Source organism: Dryobates pubescens, chromosome 12 (genome assembly GCF_014839835.1).
Source record: "Dryobates pubescens isolate bDryPub1 chromosome 12, bDryPub1.pri, whole genome shotgun sequence".
Taxonomy (NCBI): Eukaryota; Metazoa; Chordata; class Aves; order Piciformes; family Picidae; genus Dryobates; species Dryobates pubescens.
Genome location: NC_071623.1, coordinates 18,300,616 through 18,322,191, shown reverse-complemented (window position 1 = coordinate 18,322,191; position 21,576 = coordinate 18,300,616). Strand labels below are relative to the sequence as shown.

Genomic DNA, 21,576 nt, shown 5'->3' with positions numbered 1-21,576 from the left:
AACATTGTCTCTGAAATTCATACATTTTGAAATGTGAGCCCCATTATCTGATGTATTTCTGCCATATTAGAAGCTACAAGCTACTGAACCTTGAAGATCCTTGAAGGGTTAGGTGTTGGGAGTATCAAACTGCTCAGTGTTAGAGCCTAGCTTCTTGCTATTCCCTCCTTAGCCAGCAAAAGGATCAGCTGCATGGTCTGTATGGCCAAACTGTACCTCAAAAAAAAAAGTGTCTGCTTGAATGGATGGGAGCTGTCTGCATTGCCATCTGAAGGTTGTTTTCCCTAATAAGCATTTTGGCAAGCTCAGGTACAAGGGGCTGTGAAGCCACTTCATGTAGCTGTTTGTGTCAGAGTAGCTGTTAGATTAAAGCTGTGTTCATAGAACTGTCCACACTTCATAAATCACTTGCAGCTTAATTGTTAAGGCACAGATGTAAAGATCTTGTTATGGAATTATTTTAAACTTGCCTTTTTTTTTTCCCTTTATTTTCTTTAGTTACTCAAAAAAACCCACAAACCTATCAAGTGACAAGTCTGTTCAGATGAACCAGACACGGTCATCTGTCTCTTCTGAAGGGGAAGCTCAATGCTGAGGAATGGAAGCAAAATAAATTGTTAAGGGATCTTGAAATTTTATAGCTCTTCAGAGGTGATGCAGGTGGAAGAGGGTTGCTATATTTATGCTACAGGTTTTCAAAATGAAAAATCTATTGAAGCTTTTTTAATGTTTTTGTTAAGACTTCTAAAAAGGATTCTTCTCCTTTTTATTCACTCACCATGCTTAACTACTTCTTTACCGTTGCTTCCCTGATCTAGAAGGAACTTCTTTTTTGCCTCCTCCAAGTCAGTGAATCATTTGTTAATAATATCCAAGTCTACTTACTTCCTGATAGATAGAGCAAACTGCAGATTTAGAAAACCTATGTCTTCCTGCTGATACTTGCAATAATATTCCAATTTACTCAAAATGGATTTTTAAATAATATTAATGAGGTATTAGTCTGCAGCTCTTCAGTTAGCTTGTCATTTCAGTTTTAGATTTGAATTCAGAAGCTTTCCATTTTTCTGCACCACTTAATATGTTCCATCTCCAGTTAAAGAGCATTACTTCTATTGTGATGGACCAATCTGAGTTAGGGATATATTACACTAGGTGGCATAATACCTTAGATATATTTTTAAAAGAAAGAAAAGCACACACTTGGTGAAGATTTGAGTCACTCATGGCTTCAGAGTACAAACAGGGCATTTTTGTTACTGCTTTCACAACCCATCCTTCTCCTCCTCTGAATATAAGTGATTGACTTTGCAGAATTCAGGTTTTTTGTCCCTCTCTGGGAAAAAAAAAGGCGGTTGAATATATTCCATTGTCTCACATTGTGAAACAGTTCATGCATAAGTGTATCTTTTCCTTTTAAAGGTCAAGTACATACAAATCTCAAGGGATTGATGTCACAGTTAAGTACAGTCAAGGAAGCTGGACTGGAGTGCTGGGTACAGATGTCATTACTATCCCAAAAGGAATCTATGGCAGCTACACCATCAACATTGCTACCATTCTTGAATCAGAGAATTTCTTCTTACCAGGGGTTAAATGGCACGGGATTCTTGGTCTTGCCTATGATGCCTTAGCAAAGGTAAATCATCCTTTCCCCAACAGCTGTTTTTCACAATGACAATGAAAACAAATCCAGATAATAAAATAAAAGTAGTAGATGATCTTTCAGCTTTAGATTCCTCCCTTCCCAACCACTCTTTCCTAAGAATCTTTTGTGTTTGTTCAGGAAGAATAAAACTGAGTTGTGATGGTACCACAGTCCTGTGTGAGCATTTTGGCTTTTCTGGTGATGAAGGCTCTGATTTTAGCTCCTCTGGAATGAATGAGCTTTTATATAGGTTACAGTGCCGAAGTATGGGAGTAAAGGCTTCTAGCTTGAAAGATGTGTATTAGGGCCCTGGTGATCTCTCTGAAAACTTGTCAATGGGCTGATGAACCTACTTGGCAAAGCCTTTGGCAGTTCATTCTAAGACATTCTCTATTCATCATGGAAAAGTTGAGATGGAGGGCATATATGTCTAATTGCAGAACAAATACTAGCTACAATGTTCTCACTAAAATAGAACCAAGCACATCCAGAGCTTCAGGAGGTAGGAAATTCAGACAGAAGTTTAAAACCTAAAATTGTAGACTATAAATTTGTAACCTTATAATCTAAGACTGAAAACATGATTGGAATACTACACAGTGGTTGTTTTCAACCTACTGTCTGAGAAATTCACAGATACATCCTGTTGGAATAAATGATTTGATACTGCCTGCCGGCTCTGGAATTAAAATGCTTTATTCAAGAGCTGTGTGATCATTATATTGACTTCTGTCTCATATTTGCTAGCACACACTGTCAACAGACAGAGAAAAGCTGCTTCTCAGATTCTGGTTTGGGCAAATAATTGTGTTCAGGGCATTTATTTTTCCCTTCTTCCAAAGACTGAAGTGGTGGTGGTTTCTGAGGTTGCTGTGTGCTCTGTGTAGTAAGAGCACTTGGCACTTTGTAAGCAAGCCAAGGTTCCTGCCTGTCCTAGGATGTGCCTGCAGAGAAACAGGAATTACAGTGAAACTGCATCGCTCTAATAACTGCAAAGGAAAGCACAGCACGCAGCGCAGGGAAGAACTTGTTGCCCAGTGATCAGCTAAAGTGGGTGTACTTGCATAGAAAGTTCTTTAAAAGAAAGAAGAGGAAATAAAGAACATTGAATTCAGAGTTCATTAGAATTAAATTGTATTTAAAACCTTAACATCCTCCCTTTAAAGACCTGCCTTTTAACTGTGGAAGGGTGTGTAGGGCAACTTAAGCTTGACTCTTCTAAGCCTTTTTGAAAGGCCAGAGTCTTTCCCAAGAAGAAAGGAACAGTGAGAGTTTCTCACTGAAATTGGTATTTGAGTTTGAAAACTGCAATTGAAAAATACTCTTGTGCTGTAGGGATTTCTATGACAGTGGTCAAGAGTAAAAATATTTTTAGAAACAGAAAAAAGGACAGCTGTTGGTTTTTTTAATGACTAGAATTTTCATCAGCTGGTTGTCGGAAATTCAGTTTACTTGTGAAAAATGGTCTTGTTTGAATGATTTGCTTATTTATGCAAAGAAACTTTTTAATGAATACTTCTGCAATTCTTGTTTTGTTGTTTGTTGTGTTTTTTTTCCAACACCTTCAAGCCTTCAAGTTCTGTGGAGACCTTCTTTGATTCACTTGTGAAGCAGGCAAAGATCCCCAACATTTTCTCCTTGCAGATGTGTGGTGCTGGACTGCCTGTTTCTGGAAGTGGTACCAACGGAGGTAGTCTTGTGGGTATCTGTCAGTCTGAGAGGGAAGACGTATCTTTGTTAATCTCTCTCCCTCTTTTCTATGACTATCATACTTCTTCCAAATTAAGTATTTAAATATATGAAATGTTTTTTTGCTTTCTTTTTAAGAAAAATTTAAGCCCTCAGGCAAAACTCAAGTGTCTGTTTTCATTCTCTTTTCTTTTTTTTTTTTTCCATTTTGTCTCTCAATTTTGAGTAAAATTTTATTTCAAGTCTAATTTTAATAAAGTAAAACATAAATCTTGTGGTGTTCCTTCAGGGCAGATTCTGCTACCTTTGTCAAACTTGAGTAGTCTCTTACTCAGCTGCTACTCTTGCTCAAGCTGCAGTAAATTTTTTTTTCATGTGATATGAAAAGGGGGAGAGGAATTAAGGGTCTTTTCCCATATCAAAGGAAGAAATCTGAAGACCAGTTCTTACACTTGTTACTCTGGAATGTCTGTGCATCAGTTTTAGTGGGACTATGAATTGGCCGTTATTTATCTGGAATCAGGAGTTAGAATGACTGGTTCCAAATTATCCTGAAATACGCAGGTGTTGGTCACAAATAGTTATTAGACTGTGAATTCACCTCCTGTAAATGTTAACACACTCGAGAGAGATGAAGCCCAAGAGAGAAATTGCTTATGATATTTTAGTTCAAAGTCTGATGGCCTAATTCTCCCAGTCAGCTTCAACATAACTTTATGATGGAAGCTAATAGTGATAGCAATAATAAGATATAAGTCATACTCTCTTTTGGATGCGTGCAGGAAAAATGAAATGTTCTTGAACACTGTTAAGGCTTTTCTGATCTGATAAAGTTAATTTATGATGTTAAAGTTTAATATTCTGTCCCATTTGTGTAGTTTTGGTTTTAAAGAGTGGAGCTTTCATAAAGGAGTAAACATGGAGATGGTGGTAATTTGGCCCAATATGGGAATTTTGTGTGACTGAAGAACAAATGTCTAGATGCTTTATACATCTTACTGACAAAGACCTTGTCAGTAACATCCTTACAAATGATGCTAAATGAAAATTTTCATATGCTGTATATCACAATTAAGTATTCTCCTGTTTTCCTGTACTTGCCTCCAAACTAAACATCAAGGATTTTAAAGCATGTGAATTCTTTTCTCCTTTCCCGTAGGTTTTGGGTGGAATTGAACCAAGTCTGTACACAGGTGATATTTGGTACACACCAATCAAAGAGGAGTGGTACTACCAGGTTGAAATTCTCAAACTGGAGGTCGGAGGACAGAACCTGGAATTGGACTGCAGAGAGGTATTTGTGATGATGTGTTTCTATCTATGTAAAATGCAAGTTTGGTTAAATAAAAACCATGTAATTGATCGGGTTTCTATTTGCAGGCAGATGTGTATTGCAGTCTTCTATGACAATTAAGGCTGCATGGTAACTTTGAAAAGAAATTAAACCCTGTTAAACAGTGTATACATCAAGCATGCCAGGATTGCTTCAAAGAGAACTTTAAAGTCATTGATAATATTTTCAGTAACTTAAGAACTAAGCTACAATTCTTAGGTGAGTGGTCCACTGAAAAGAAGGCTGCCGTGGTTTGGACAGGGTCAGCGTCTTGACTAGTTTCAGTTGTAACAAAGGTGTCTAAACACTGAAGATGATGCATTGATTCCAGGAGACAAGAGTTTTTAAACAGCTACAGTTTATGGTTTGCTGTCATACACTAAAATCTCATCAAAGGATTTTAAAGCAATTCTAGTCAAAGCAAGAAAAGGAAGATTTTTGGATTAACCCCTGTGGAGATATCTAAGCATGTAATTCATGATGGCAGTAGGCAGGTGTCATCCTGGGTTGCTTGCCAAAATATCTCATCCTATGCCTCCTTTTCTTTCTTTCTTTCCTTTTTCTTTTTGTTTCTCACTTCAGCCTTGCCAGTTATTATTCCTGATGGATATATATTGTGGTTTTATTGAGAATAATGTTCTGCTATCTCTGAATCAGTCTAATGAGACTGTGTGGTTGTAATTTTTATTCCAAAGCTATTTCATTTTTCTCTCTGGAGGATGTGTGTGTGTGTTTTATTTGTTGCTCACAGTTGCCTGTTGGTATTCATGTTTTGATTTTAGTTCTATAATTTTCATGCCTTGTTTCTATTAGACATCTTAATTTTATCTTATGTTTGTTCTCTTAGCTGGAAATCACTGGGATGTGATAATTCTGAGCTTTTATAGTTCACACAAATTAAATTACATTTGTGATAAAGATCTTATATGTGCATATTTCCATACAAAATGTGGCAATCAAATTCCCAGATAAAATATTTTAAGTTAATCATACAGTCTTTCAACCTAATATGGAAAACAACATCTATTTAAATGCCTCTATCTTGTTATACCTTTAAGAAAGCAAAACTATTACTCCTCTAACATCAATGTTTGTGTTTGCTTTCTTTTTCCTACTTAAAAAAAAAACCCAGTCCATGTGTTTTTGAAGAGGAGCCTGTGTACTAATGGTTTAATACATGCTGTTTCCAGAAAACAACTCACTTAAAAATCTAGCAGTGTTATGAAAGTTTCCTGTTATTGTTGCTCTTTTTGAGCCAGGGCTCGCTTTCACATTGTGCATATTAGTATAGTATGCTCGTCCCAAGTACAGAAGGCTGCATTCCTTTCTTGATCAAAGGAGGTCTTCCTGCAAAAAATTAGAGGAAGAACAGTAACTCAGAGCTAGTATGATTAAAGTTTGGCTAGATTAGAGGCTTGCAGAGGATACGTAATTCACTGCATAGGATGATGAACTATGTGCCCTCTCTCCTCTTAGTTGTTTTCTAGGAAATGGAACATTCTTTGTAACCACCATCCGAGACGACTACTCTCCTTGCCAGGGAAAAGTAGTCCTTTCACTTCAATGCTGGGAATCTGTCCAGTGTTATGCTGCAGCCGTGGCCTTGAGCCTGGCAAACCAGGGCCGAGAAAAATACTGAGCTGGCAGCAGCGCACCCCACACAATGCACATGGTGCATTGTTAAACATTAACCAGGAAGACTTAAGAAGGCAAGTTACTGCCTGCTGCAAGTCCGTTGTATGCAGCATGAAAGTCCAGGTGCTTAGTACCTCACCAAGCAATTGTGTGACTCTAGGCATTTTGCATGGGTTTATGTTAGTGGCTGACCCTCTTAGCTGTGCCTCCTACCTACTTTTTTCCAAGGGTGGCTTTTCAGGATGCTGGCAATTGCATATTTGTGGACTCCACTACACCTTGATATTTCTCTCCACTCTTTAGAAGTATTTCTGAGTGTGTCTGGTTTGCTTTACTTTCAGCTCTGCTAAGCAGCCTACAGCAGCCCTTCTTTCAACAACAAAATAACTAAGAGCTCCTTTTTTATGTTTTGGTGGAGTTTATTTTTGTCACTGCACTAAAGATATCCCATGTCACTTGGTAAACATCCAAACCAATTTTCTTTAAATTCACTTGCTGTTGGAAGTCTTCAAAAAATCTTATGATTATGACATAAACATGTCAGTTTTCAGTTATATTGATCCCACTGCCTAAGCTGGTAACAGAAGTAGTTAATGCAAACAGCTGCCACTGCTACTTGCCTTTCTTTCCCCCACACCTCCAATTAATCATATTTTTTAAGGAGTTAATGAAAAACTACATACCTATTAAAATGCTTATTCTTTGTTTACTGTATCTGAAGTTTGCTGAATTCTCTTAATCTGAATGTTGGGATTTTAATGAAGATAAATGTTTGCTTAGGGTTTGTTTTTTTAGTGAAGGTTTTGAGGCAGCAAGATGGAAATGTCCTTTTTTTTTAAATCTGTGTTTTAGTGGCTTTCAGCAGTTGAGACAGAGAGGTGTGGCAGTGTGTAATGTCTTTCCTTTTTTTTTCCCCCCTTCCCTAGTATAATGCTGATAAAGCAATAGTAGACAGCGGAACCACGCTCCTCCGTCTGCCCCAGAAGGTCTTCAGTGCTGTTGTGCAAGCAATAGCTCGCACGTCCCTGGTAAGCTAATGTCATTAAATCTGACTGAAATGTTAAACTCCTCTTAAATCATCACATCATCTTTGAAAGGAGTAGGCATCTTTGCTGTCTACCATGAAATTCATAAGAGTTTTAAGCCAAGGCAGAGCAAAATCTCTCCTAACCTACCTGTGTTAGTAAGTCAGAAATTGTAGGTAGTGATGGAAATAGGAAAGAGAAAGGCAGAGGTGAAAAGGAAGAGGTAAAAGTGGTGTCCAAGTACAGACAAGAAATGTGTTTATGGAAATGCATCAGAAATAGTGAGGAGGTGGAATATTTTATTCTAAGCATTGCAGAAACATGGGCATAATCCCTCTTGCTCTGATTCCAAGTGTTAAGAGTGCAAAAATCAGACCTTTCATTCAAAATGGAGTGTTTATAAAGCAGAAGAACCTGCTGCTGCAAGCAGTTCCTTTCCAAGTATAATACTTATTGTTGTGTAGAGTGGATGTCATTCATTAGGATTATTTACATCAACAAAGCTGCCTTTGAGCATGAGTACTGAATTATTATTTATATTTAAACGTGTCTTTCTTTGGAAATAGAGTGGGCTTCAGAAGTAGGGCATGGGGATGGTGGATTTCTCCCAAGTGTAAAGTAACTGAAGCAGCATTTTCTGGTTAATAAAAACTATTCAGAAATGTTGGTTGAACAGCACTGAGAAATTTAAAGATGAAGAATAAGTCCCAGATATTTTAATGTGAATGGGTTTAGTTTTTTGCCATGGATTCAGAAACAGCCAGCCAGGAATCATTGCATTTCACAGGAATTGCACTAGCTGGACTATTGGCTGCCTGCCCAAAAGTATTTGCCTAAATGCTGATTATTCAAGATTGAGATCCTTTTCCTACCAGATTGAGAGTAGAGATTTGGCATGAAATGTTCTTCACTGCCTGCAGATGTCCAGTATCTGAAATAAATGTACCAGTTACCTTATGTAGCTCAGCTTCCCTGGTTGAAAATTTCTTCCCCTTTGCAAAGCACTTTAAGCATTGACTGGAACAATTTCAGTCCATTGAAGGAAACCTACACAAGGGCTCTTGTAACGGCACTTTGTGCATCCTCCCATGAAGTGGGTCACAGTGGTCCACACTCTCTGTGATGTTGGTCAGGTCAGTTGAACTAGGGCTTTCCACATGACAAGCAAATAGTTAACTGATGATAAGGTATTGGAAGGGACCCACTCACTCACTCTGCTTAATGGGTTTTTGGTTCTCTCTATTAAAAATGCATAAAGTAACTGCTCTCTTTTATGTTTCCTTTTTAATCTCAAAGATCTCACTGCTGTACCCCTTTCCTTCCACACACACCACAGAATCACAGAATGGTAGGGGTTGGAAGGGACCTCTGGAGATCATTGAGTCCAGCTCCCCTGCCAAAGCAGGATCACCTGGGGCAAGTTGCACAGCAATTCATCCAGACAGGTTTTGAAAGTCTCTAGAGAAGATGACCCCAACCTCTCTGGGCAGCTCGTTCCAGTGCTCTTTCACCCTCACAGTAAAGTTTTTCCTCTTCCTGAGGTGGAACTTGTTGTGTTCCAATTTGTATCCATTGCTCCTCATCCTAAGACTGGGCACCAGTGAAGAGAGATTGGCCACATCTTTTTTGATACCCACCCTTAAGATATTTGTTAACATTGATCAGATCCCCTCTCAGCCTTCTCTTCTCCAGACTAAACAGCCCCAGGTCTCTCAGCCTTTCCTCATAAGACTGATGTTATATCCCCTTCATCATCTTCATAGCCCTCTCTTCAGTAATTCCCTGTCACTCTTCAACTGAGGAGGCCAGAACTGGACACAATACACCATATAATGCCTCACTAGGCAGAGTGGAGGGGCAGGAGAACCTCCCTTGACCTGCTGGTCACACTTCTTAATGCACCCCAGAATACCATCTGCTCTCTTGGCCACAAGGGCTCATTGCTCTCTCATGCTCAATTTACAGTCCACTAGGAGTCTTTTTCCATGGAGCTCCTTTCCAGCAGGTCAGTCCCTAACTTGTATTGGTGCATGGGATTATCCTTGCCCAGGTGTACAAATCTACACTTGTCCTTGAATTTCATTAGGTTCCTCTTCACACAACTCTTAAGTCTATCCAGATCTCACCAAAAATTACTTTCACAGCTCTAAACAAAGACGACGGTCTATAAAATAAGAAAGTAATTATGAGATACAGGGACCAGAATCCAGCTGTGTAGGAGCAATGGCAGGAAAATGGGTATTTTTAGCAATTGTACTATGGCATCACAACTGTATTTTTAGCACTTTCTGCTTCTGGCAGACTATGTACCACTGAAATACAAAATCATCTGCTGTCATCATACACAGTTCTCTGACCACAGGTGAGCCAGGTTAACAAGTTCCTGCTCCTAGTAGCTTGTTCTGGTCTTCTCAGCAAGATGTTATTTCCCCTTCAGGTATGCTGGGATGTGTTACTTTATTCAGCTCCATTTAAAAACCAAGGCTGTGAGCTTTATGCTCTTTAGTGGTGCAGATCATTTTTTAAACCTTATTTATTTGGAATAAAGTCTTTTAGGGAGCAGATAGAGATGCAGTTTGTTGTTGGCAGGTCTGAAGGGCGGTGGTTTTGGCAGATGAACAGAGAAGAGCCACAGAGGGGTGGCAGCTACTACACCTCACTGAGCCGAAGTCAGAACAGTATGTCTATTCATAGCATTAATATAATTCTAAGTTAATAAGTTAAAGAAAGGAAGGCTCAAATCTTCATTTTAATAGCCTTTTAGGTATCCTGCATCCAAATTCCCCCCAAAATGCATTTCTTCAGTGCACAGAACTAAGGCAAAGAAATGCAATGTAATAAGCAGTCAAGAGTAGGCACTTGGAGCACTTTCTAGATTTGGTCTGTCCAGTCTACATGCTATCTTGCAGTTTTTCTCAGATCACAAGCTCTACTTCCCAAGAGAAAACTGAGAGAGTGGCTGTATTTTTCAGGAAGTCTGGCCTGGGACTTAGCTGTGATGGGTGAAGCATTCTGTCTCGTGCCAAGACATGAGATTGAAGGGTAAAAGCTGTCTGTGTTGGGAAGACTCATTGTGTGTTTATGTGAGTGTATGCTTCTTGTCCCAAGAACAGAAAAGAACATGTAGAAGTATTAAGTCTCTAATACTGTGCATACATTAGCAGGTATGTGGGGTGAGGAATACTTTTCACATGTAGAATGCCATATAGCCAATGTATGAACTGACATTTACAAAGTAATTCATATCACAGATAAAGACAAATGAGGGGAATGGAGAGTCTGGATTGCATCTTTCTCCTTCACCCTAATGGGAGGCTTTGGTTGTGCAAGGTCAGAACAAGATACTGCCTTGTATGTTGCTTCATGTGGGGAAGAACCAGCACAAAGCAGTGCACTCAAATAAGGAAGGTTTTTTCTCTGATCTGGCAGGAGATCAGCTTCAGGGAACATGAACATGAGATGTTTGGTTTAGGCAAACAAGCTCTGTGGTGGTTTGCTTTTTGCTTTGCTAGTGCCATGGATATATTAAGACATAATGTTAATCAACCTTATTTCAAAAGCATGTTGAGTTGCACTGGTAGTGAGTGGCAGGGTAGTAAAGGAGGCAAAGGAAGGGACATACTTCTTTCAGTTGACTGTAGCAGATCTTGATTCCTTTAGATGGTGGGAGATTTTTGTCTGAACTCTTGTCTTCAAAACCATAAGTTGAGTAAGAAACCATGTGTGAGGAAGGGAGATTGTTCCATAACACATCCACATGGCTTGGTTATGTTAATAGTTTGATTTTTTTTTAATGTCTGCTGCTTCAAAATGGTGCTGTTTGGTCAGAGATATTCAGAGAACAAGTAGCTAGTAAAAGCTTATTGATACTTTGCCTCTGCCTTTGCTCAAGAAGGTCATACATGATCATTGCAGAAGCAGAAGTAATGAAACACAAACAGGGAGGGAAGGACAAGCTAAACTTGCTTTTGCCTCTTGCACATGTCCAAGTTGTCGTGGTTTAAGCCCACTCACCAACAAGCCTCTACACAGCCATCCCCTCCGGTGGAATGAGGAGAATATGCAACAAAAGGTTCAAGGGCTGAGACAAAGGCCAGGGAGAGCTCACTCACCAGTTACGGTCATGGGCAAAAGACAGACTTGGGGAAAGAAAATCAATTTACTTTAAACAAACCCAACGCCAATTTACTAATTGAATCAGAGTAAGGTAGTAGAAATACAAATAGATCTTAACATCTTCCCCCTACACTTCCTTTCTCTCCAGGCTCTACCTCCTTGCTCTCAGCAGCACAGGGGAATTGGAGTTGCAATTAGTTCATCCCATTTTGTTTCTGCTGCTCCATGTTCCTCATGGGGAGGATACTTCCCCTGATGCAACATGGCATCTCTCCCACAGGAGACAATCCTCCATGGGCTTCTCCAACCAGTGTCTCTTCCACAGGCTGCAGTTCTTTCAGGAACTGGCTTCCCCCAGAGTCACAGCTTTCTTTGGGTGTAGCCACCTGCTCTGATATGGAGGCCTCTACGGGCTGCAGGCAGGATTTTGCTGCACCATTAATCACCATGAGCTGCAAGGGTTCAGCCTGCCACACAGGCTGCTCCTCCCTCCTTGCTGACCTTGATCTGTGCATAGCTGTCTTGGGTCCCACTCCTCTCCAAAACAAAAGAACTTACCCAACAGGTTTTTCCTCTCTTGAGTTATAGAAGAGGTGCTTCCACATTGCTAATAGGCTTGGCCTTGGCCAGATTTGGAGCTAAGGGAGCTTATCAAAGCTTCTTACAGGAGCCACAACAGTATGCCCTGCCCCAGGCACAAACCCAAACCCAAGACAAGTCATAATAGGTTATGACGTGCCTTGATTTGTGTGTTGCTTTCATACTTAAAGAAAAAGCTCTTTGTCAGACTTGTGTTCATGCTTGAATTTCTCCATGGAAACAGGAGTGCTGGATAGTGGTAGTGATCATTTACAAAGGTCTGTCAAAATGTATGTAATTGACATGTATCTGTCCTCCTTTTATTTTTTTTCTTACCTCATTTTTCTCTTTTTTCCAATAGATACAAGAATTCTCTTCTGGTTTCTGGACTGGTTCACAGCTTGCATGCTGGGATAACAGTGAAAGACCCTGGTCCTTATTTCCCAAACTCTCCATTTACTTGAGGGATGAAAACTCCAGTAGGTCGTTTCGGATCTCTATCCTACCACAGGTCTCAACCTTCATTGTTTATTCACTTATGCATTTAGTTTTACTATTACAAAGCACTTACTCTTAAAAAGCGGACCTATATTTAGCAATAATAGAGAACAAGTTTATTGCATGCAAGGGAGACATTTCTTAAATTAAATTTTAAAAAGCTAATTTTAAATAGGGAAAATAAACTTGTCAAGCCTAAAGTCAAAAAGAATATAAAGCATTTTCCCTCTGAGTGTAGTCCATGTAGTTGGGAGGGACTTCTTTCAATTTGACAGGAAAAATAGGCAAGTTTTTGGTTTGTTTACAAACTTTAGCTACATTAGATGTCAATACAGAATGCTCATTTTGATCTTGTTTTGGGAAGTAAATTGATTTGTTCTTTGTGGCATTCTGAGTTGGAACACTTCTTGTGAATATGGGAGTCCTGGCAATGAGCCTATGTGATTTCTTCACCAGCTTCTGTAACTCGATTGGTTTCTCTTTTATTAATATTCCACACCAGCTTTTAGAATATAATGTGACACTTTTATTTTTCCTTTCTGGTTTCCCATCCCAGGCTGCAATACAGGCTAGTATCCTCTAATGCAGTCTTTCACTTCAGGGGGTGGTCAGAAGTAAAGGGAAGAATGAACCTATTAAGTACATTTTAACTTCAAATATAGTAAAGCCTTATGATAAGCTTTTTTTTCTGTATTGATCTTGTGGCTTGGCAATCTTTCATCTTCCCTGAGGAGACAAGGGGTAAAATGTGACTTGAATTTATGAATCTAGAGCCTTGAAGCTGACACTGAACACTCTGAATTGATTTCATCCTCATAATTTTTTTATAATAAAATTATTCTCTAATTTGAGTTCCTATCCCAAGATCCTTCTCAACCGTCCTTCCCATGTAGAAAATACAATTAAAAGTGTCACTCATTAATTTGTTGTTGACCTTCACATAGTGACTGGCTGTGTTAAAATATAAGGTTGGAATCCAAGAGCTTTACCTCTACCTGTAAGCTTTGAGCAGTTTTAAATAATATACAGAAATCTATTTGCCCCCATTCATCCTCTATTTCTAGTGGAGTTTGAATGCTTGAATATGCAAATCACAAGATCTGAACCGTTAAGTACTGTGTGGTCATGCTTTTCACAGTTTGGTGTTTTTCTGTTTGTTGTTTTGTTTTAATGAATAGCTTTATATTCAACCCATCCTTGGAATAGGAGAGAATCTACAGTGCTACCGATTTGGCATCTCTTCCTCCACAAACGCTCTAGTTATTGGTGCTACAGTCATGGAAGGCTTCTATGTAATATTTGACAGAGCCCAGAGAAGAGTGGGCTTTGCAGTGAGTCCATGTGCAGGTAAGAGAAATATTGTTTAAGACTTTGTGAGTGATGAAACACCTGTTCTCTCAGAAAAAGACCTTTGCCACTTACCTGATGAGAAAAAGTATGGTTGCTTATGAGCAAACCAAGCTATTCAGATTTCAAGGAAAGAAAGAAGAAAAATCTGTATTGCACAGAGCAGTCTTCTGGCATGAGGTAAAATCAGCCTCAGCTCTGGGTATCATAGCTGTGTTCTTCTCTCTGAGAGCATATCTTCTTTCTGAGACATCTGTCTGTGTGCCATTTCCCCAAGTGTTCCGTGAGATGAGTCCCTGTTCTTAATGCAGCTTCTTTTTAGGCTAGTTCCTGTTCTGATTTGCAGATAAATTCATTCTTCAATTAACTTTACAATGTGCAGTGAAGTACTTTGCTTCCAGTTTTCTCTTAATGTAAATCATGCCTTTTCAGCCTCTCAGAAATACTTGGAGAAAAAGCTAAGATGAAAAGGGGACTCAAATTAAGAGCCAAGGTGTTTGTATTGGTTCTAAACAAACATTTTTTTTCAGTATAAGTAGAAAGCCTTTTTTTTCTTAAATTAGCTGCTGAGAAAATGTGTCAAAGCTCAGCATTTTTGACTGAATAACTTTTTGTGCTTTTCTCTGTGGTTTCTCTTATCTCACCAAGGGTAGCTAAAACCAAAAAGCCTCCCCCTGCTGATGAGACATTGCTTTACCACCACAAGAACATAAAAGAAGGGGAGGATGTGCATGTATATGCAAGTCACTGTGCCAAACAGAAGTGGTCTGTGCCCTGAAACACGTTGTATCATCTGAGATTTGCATGAGAAAAGGATTATGACTGACAGTGTTTCTGTAAGGGCAGTTAGTACTTGAGTACTTATTGCAGCCAGGTCATTGAAAAAAAGAGAGATTCTAGCTAGCTGAGTTGCAACTCCAGGGCATTTTAAATGCTGCTGCCTTTTGGTCTTGGTTTTGTTTTGTTTTTTTAATCTCTCCATTGTTAATGGATTCAAAATTGGCTTACTTGAGCTTGCTGAGAAAAACTCTGTATATTGATGTGGGTTGCTTAATGAAGACTCCTAGGAGGTACCATGCAGCGACAAAATACACATTTTGAATGCATCTGGATGGAAAATACTGCAGACCAGGTTTTCCTGACTTTCATTCTTGCTTGTGCTTCCTAGCTGAAATTTTAGCAACCATAGATCAGCCTGCTGTTCCTGCCATGCTGCATCATTAATGGAGAGGGGAGGGAGCATTTTGACAACATATTGACCTATGTGGTCAGCAGGGAACAGAAGCCAGCTGATGCTCTTAAGAACTGCTTTGACAGCTTGTCATTGTTGAGAAAGAGTCAGGGAACAACAATAGCACCTTAATGTTAATATTGCTACATAGAAGCATAGAGTTGCACCACTCCATGTATTCTGCCAGCCTTGTCTAGAAAGGACCTCAGCTTGCTGAATAGAAAGGAATTCTGAATTTACTTTAGCTTTGACACATGATCATACCCAGCTGGTGCTAGAATGCATTTCCTCCTTTCTTTGTCCATGTTTCATGCATATGTCTGACCTAGCATCATGGGAACTTAGCTTCTTGAGAAATCAGATGACACAAACCACTGAGACAAGATACACTGATTTGTCAGACTCTACTCACATGAGGCAGATGAGATTTTGCTGGATGTGTCAGTTATTCTGGATTCACTTCTTACAGCTTGTGGTTTCCATATTTAACACTACTTTCATCAGAAAACCACAACTGTGAGTGGTTAGCAGGCAGTGCAGTGTGAGGGATTAAGCTGCTTAACTGGCTTCCTGTGGAGACCAGCCATGTCCTCCATGGCAACTATATTAACGTAATTATGTGGACCTTTACAGTCTGTTCATAAGCATAAATTAAATTGAATTACTGGTGGCATAAATCTTCAGAAACAGAATTATAAAAGACCATTTGGTGTGGCTTTGCAATGACCTGTGCTTTCTTGTTTACAGTCGAGTATTAACACTACATTTAAGCCCATGTTTTTATAAGATGGTAAATGGGTATGTGCTGTATACAGAAATTAGGTGAACAGAACTAAAAGCCTTCAATTTATTGAACTCCCAAGCTTCTATTGAGATTTGGCTAGAGATGAGAACTGGTTTATCCCACAATATTCCTTGCACCATTTTCATTCTCCAGGATTGTGGCGGGTTGAAATTCCCCCCAACATAAAATTGCCAGACCAGCTCAGTTGAAAATCAAATGAAGCTGTATTTACAAGCACAACTACAGTCTAGAAATATGGAATGCAATGAATATATACAAAATATACAATATTTACATATATATACAATTTATAAAACCAAGAACTCCTCCATGGACAAAAGCAGGGGCTACCAACAGCTTCCCCTTCCCCCCTTCCCGGTACACGGGACCAGAGAAGGAGCAGAGAGCAGTTTGTTAGTACTTAACCACAGCAAAGAACACAGCCAAGGTCAGCAGGAGCTAAGCAAAAAGCCAGTTGGTATCTGCCAGAGTGAAGGAAGCTGAAAAAAGAGAAAGTTAGTTTACAGATCTAACTTTACATAAGATACTGGACCAATGCAATTATTCAGACCTTATCATTATTTTCCCTTTTACATCCATTGGTGATTTATTTACATTCTACCACTTTCTGTTCAAGATCTGTGGAAAATTGTCTAGGCACAGCCTTAAACTACCACAAAGATGTACCAGGAGCGAGGAGAGTTAGATCGATGGCTGCAGGAAGCTATTCTGTTATAGTAGGAAAAGAAATTTGTATTTTCCTCAATAAGTGGAACCCTTTAAGACTTATTCTGCCTGTTACTAATTAGAAATTGTTTCAAGTTGTCTGATGATAATTTCAGGGATAATGTACTGTTTACAGGATGTCTGTGAAAGGTTTTGGACAAGGTACCTTCTTGAGAAAAAAATGTTCCAATCAACTAGTTAGTAACAGTGTAGTAACCTAATGATACCTGGGCATCAAGCAGAATTACACCTCTAGTATTTTTGGAGTAAGTGAGAAGACTTGAGTATTGACTCCCTTGAGTATTGATTCCCTTGACTTCAGGGAAGAAACACTCCAAGCACTGTAATCACAAGTGGCTTCTGTGCTAAACTGTGATGAGAACACACCCAAATTTGTAGGCACTAAACTTGGAAGAATGATGAATAGCAGAGCTTCAGTCCAGAACCTTGATAACTTGGAGGACTGGACAGACAAAACCTCAAGCACTGCAGTGAACAGAAGTGTAAAATTCTGCACCTTGCGCAGAAACCATCATGCACTGGTACAGTCTGGGAAGGGACCAAGTGCATAGCAGCCCTGTGGAAAAAAGAACCAGAGGTTATGATGGGCCCCGAGTTGAATGAAAGGATGAGTGCAAGAGAAACTACCTAACACAGGGCAACGTCCACCAGTTACATCTGGTGAGTTGCCCTGGATCAGATTGGACAGAGGGATCATGGGCACTCCATCCTCAGGGTTTTGCAGGACGTGGCTGGATAAAGCTGCAGCTGAGATGGTGATGGTCCTGCTCCGAGTAGTAGGCTGGTAGGAGTAGGTGACTTCCAGGGGCCCTTTCCAAGCAGTACTTTACAGTGTTATGTGATATTTGACCTAACTTCAGGTTTGCTTCCTTTCTAAACCATCCAAGTTGGTAAGTATTTTTCAAGCAGTGCTATTTTGAATAAAATCCCCTTTGTTTAAGGTCAGGAATTTATTATAGGTAGCTACCACCAGATGTTCTAATAAAAATATGCCAAAATATCGTAATTCAACTAAAGAGTAATATGCTAAGTGTGTGTGACTGTTTGTTTAAAGCTTGTTTGAACAATTTAGGCAAATTTCCCCTCTTTTGATTTCCTCTCAGTTTCTCTGGGGGTGGAAGAGAGTGAAGGAAAACTTCTTTTTGAAAGGAAGAAAGCAGAGGCTGTGCTGCTATCAAACATTCTCAAAATGTAAATTAAAATGTCAGCCACTATGGCAACAGTTTTGTATTGCCTTTTTTTAATAGGAGTAATTATTGTACTCAAGCCAAAGAATGAATAATTAGGGACTATTTATTTTCAAAGCTATCTCCAAGGTGGAAAATCAGGCTGCTTTTTTTTTTGTACCTCCTCAAAATACTAAATCCCTAAGTAGCAATACTTGTGCTTTGCATTTCACATTAGCATGTGGCTTAGTTAGGATTTGCTGCAGGACTTCATGCAGACTGATGAAATGATGTGAGGGGGTGAGATGTCCAGAAGAAATAACTGCAAGGCAGAAAACGTTAAATGCTGCCAAAACTGATTCTGCCACAGACCTAGATAGTCTTTCACAAGTTTGTCCAGTACTGTGCAGCTCCCTTACTATATCTGTGTAACAGCAGTGTCTTGGCAAAGATATGCTGACAACATAGGTGTGGTGGTTTGGCCCTGGCCTGGAGGCCCTGTTACCATCTGATGAGTTGAGAGAGTATGTTCGATATTCACCAGTGTTAGGGTGCTTTGTGAGCACAGCCTCAGTTTTGCACAGTCTGCTCTAACAGCATATTCCTGCTAGCGGAGTCTTCCTACACCTGCAGCTGGAGGAGGAGTTGGTTCAGTTGAGTGATCCTACAGAAAATTCTTCATTGGAGAATTCTGTTTGTTTGTTAATGATAGGCTAATTTTCTATGAGATGAGTGAGTTGCCCTGACACTGCTTGCAGCCTACAAATCACTAGCACCAGTACAAAAAAGGCGGTGAGGGAAAGGAGCAAGGGTAAAGCAGAACTGTCTCAGCAGCAGCCCACAATTAATTTGAATTAAGTCCAATGAGACTTAACTCTTCAAGTGATGAGGTGTTGGGAACCCAGAGACGGAATACCAACCAAAATCTCTCCCAATAAGTTGCAGATAAAGCAGCCCACCTGATCTGCATTTAGTTCTCCACAAAAAGGCCATCTTCCTGCCTTTTCAAAACCCAGGCTCTCCTTTTCCTTACAAAGGGAATTTTATGCTAATCTCATTAAACACGTTTTCAGGAATCATGCCTAAGATCTGTGTAAATAGCAAGATCCTGTTTTGAGTAGGCAAGATCACTTACAATTTGGCAAGAGTGTGTCTTCTTTTGGCTTCTGTGTATGTCTTAAAGTATCTGACTAGAGAAGTGAATTGCAACTGTTTGGAAGACTTCTTAAAATGCACAACAGTACTGACTGCAGTCTCCTGGTTGCCCCAAGCAAGCTAAAAGGTATCCATCCTTCCCTGGCTGAACACCTGCAGATACCAAATGTTCTGAATATTTTGTTGCCCTAGGCAACTCACTTGCTCTGCTTTTACAATGCACATAGCCCTGTCCGCAACTCAGGGGAACTTTGCTGCGCTTGCCATGGTTACAGTGACAACCACGGGCAGCATAACCCTTTTAGTAAATACTAGCTTAAAAAGTAGTGGTTTTGTGGGGGTGAAACAAGTAACAGTCTGTGATGTTACCGAGATGGATGGCTCTTCAAAAATGGAGCTAGCAGGGAACCCTTTCATGCTCCTTGCCTTACCTTTGTCATCTCAATTTTTCATGCGCTTGGTTACTTCTTCCCTGTCCAAGAGCACTGCTCCCTCATGTCCTAGCTCCTCACTCCTGACATTCCCCTTTGTCTTCACCAAATTTCTCCTTTTCTGGATAGCTGTCACCCAGCTTTCCTGACTCGCCTCACCTTCTGAATTTTCACCTCCACTCACAAGAACATCTGTGCTGCTTTCTGTCCTTGTGTAGCCTTGTGTTTAGGCTACAAATTCTTTAAGGTATCTGTGAAACTAATGAACCTGCATGCTGCTGCCTAAAATCCTGGCAAACACAGAAGATATGACTCATCTGAAGTACTGTTCCAGTTCTTGTAAGTGCCAGAAACAAACAAAAACTACCCAGGCCCTTACCTGCTCCAAAGTGTAGATGATGTAGGATTTTTAATCTCTGTTAAACTGACATTTCTTAAAGGTTAGTCCAGAGAGAAGTGGTGATCCAGTGGCTTGGGCTTCAACTTGGGCTATGGAAGATCTGATTCAAATGTCTTGTTCTCTCATTGAAAGCCTGTATAGATGTGGGAGTGGCACTGTCTCCTTATGCTTTAGATTCCCATTTTATAAACAAGGAGTAACAGCATTTTTATTGCAATGAGAAATACAATAAAATACAGTATACCAAGATGTATGATGATGGAGGGAAAGAAATGTATAAGTATTTAGGCTTAATGTTTTGTTATTTGGTTTTAAATGATGTCTGTAGACTTACTGTTTTTCTATCTGTAATTTCACAGAAGTTGATGGCTCTCCAGTATCTGAGATTGAAGGCCCTTTCACAACAGCAGATGTTGCAAGCAACTGTGTTTCTAGCATTTCTTTCCATGAACCAGTGTTGTGGATTGCCTCCTATGCTCTCATGAGCCTGTGTGGAATTATCCTCCTTGTACTAATCATCCTGCTACTTATTCCACCACGGTGTCAGCATCGCTACACTGACAATGACGTGGTGAATGATGAATCCTCCTTAGTGCGTCATCGATGGAAATGAGAAACTTGATCACGAAACCCGGGACTTAGAATGAAGAACAACATACTTTGCCAAGGGGAAGAAGCCAATGCCTCAGTCCTTTCCATGTTCATTACAAATTGCTGTTGAAATCCCGCCAAATATCCTGCGTCATAACTTTTTTAAGCTTTATTTTCTAACACTGATTCTGAACCAAAGCACTGTTAAACCACCTCTGTAAGTGCTACGGTACTGGATTTGCTACTGCAGTACAATGAGCCTTTATGCTCTTAATAGTACCTTCTTTACAAAACAAAACAAAACAAAAACCCCAAAAAATATGAAACCCCCCCATATCATTATGTTCTTCCACTGTCTGAGCAAAAATGTTCATTCTCCTTTCAAAACGGGGAAAAAAAGGAGCTGTCAGTATTTCCTAACTAATCAAGCCCTAACTGTAGAAGAAGACAAAAAAATAATGACCTTTCTGATGAATTGCATTAAATTAATACTGCTTTCTGTTTACATCAGTTCATTTTGAAACTGCTTATGGTGCCGGGGAGGGAGAAATATCAGACTTAAGCAGCAGAGAAAACATTTGAGGTCAAAAAAAAATGTTGGTTTGTGGGGGTTTTGCCCTCAGGATCACTGCTGCCACTTGAGAGGGTTGCCCTTCCTGAAGGATGTTACAAAATAGTTTGAAGAGGTGAAACCTGGGTAATTAACTTGCTCAGCCTTAGTGTAAAACAAGACTACCTCTCTTAATTGACAGGGGTGCTACCACTGGTAAGCGTGTGGCTTAGAACTGGTCTTAAAGCACAAGACACTCCATGTGACCAAATGGAACTCCTTGCTTCAAAATACTGGATTTTATAAAAACTAATAGGTCATGACTTTGCAATTGGGTACACAAAAGAAAGCTTTTCAGTTTTCTACCTAATGTGGGGGGTTTGTGAGGTTTCTTGAGGGTTTTGAGGGTGACTGATTCTTAGGCTGGTCTTGCATATGTATGGATAGATGATATAGCTAAGGTCATATTCTACTGTACTATTTGGTATTTCTAGTGAGCGTGTAACAAAAATGACAAAACAGACTTTCCATCTATTTTATTTTTTTTTGCTGAGCTCAGCAACCCTTGAAGTTCAAGGGGAAAGTATCTGTCCTCATGGACAGACTGTGAAGTGAAAGTCTTAATGCTGGATTGTTTCTCAAGTTGAACAG

At 39.7% G+C, this 21,576-nt stretch overlaps 1 protein-coding gene across 1 annotated transcript in view; it reads left to right on the top strand.

The window, feature by feature from the left end:
* Nucleotides 1-20,686, top strand: part of BACE2 (beta-secretase 2) — a 50,167-nt gene extending 29,481 nt beyond the window's left edge. The window contains exons 3-9 of the mRNA XM_054166040.1: nt 1,423-1,639; nt 3,218-3,346; nt 4,497-4,631; nt 7,232-7,333; nt 12,387-12,536; nt 13,702-13,870; nt 20,144-20,686. Coding sequence (XP_054022015.1) covers nt 1,423-1,639; nt 3,218-3,346; nt 4,497-4,631; nt 7,232-7,333; nt 12,387-12,536; nt 13,702-13,870; nt 20,144-20,397 — 1,156 coding nt within the window. The 3' untranslated portion in view covers nt 20,398-20,686. The remainder of the gene's footprint in view (nt 1-1,422; nt 1,640-3,217; nt 3,347-4,496; nt 4,632-7,231; nt 7,334-12,386; nt 12,537-13,701; nt 13,871-20,143) is intronic.
* Nucleotides 20,687-21,576: the final 890 nt, after the last annotated feature.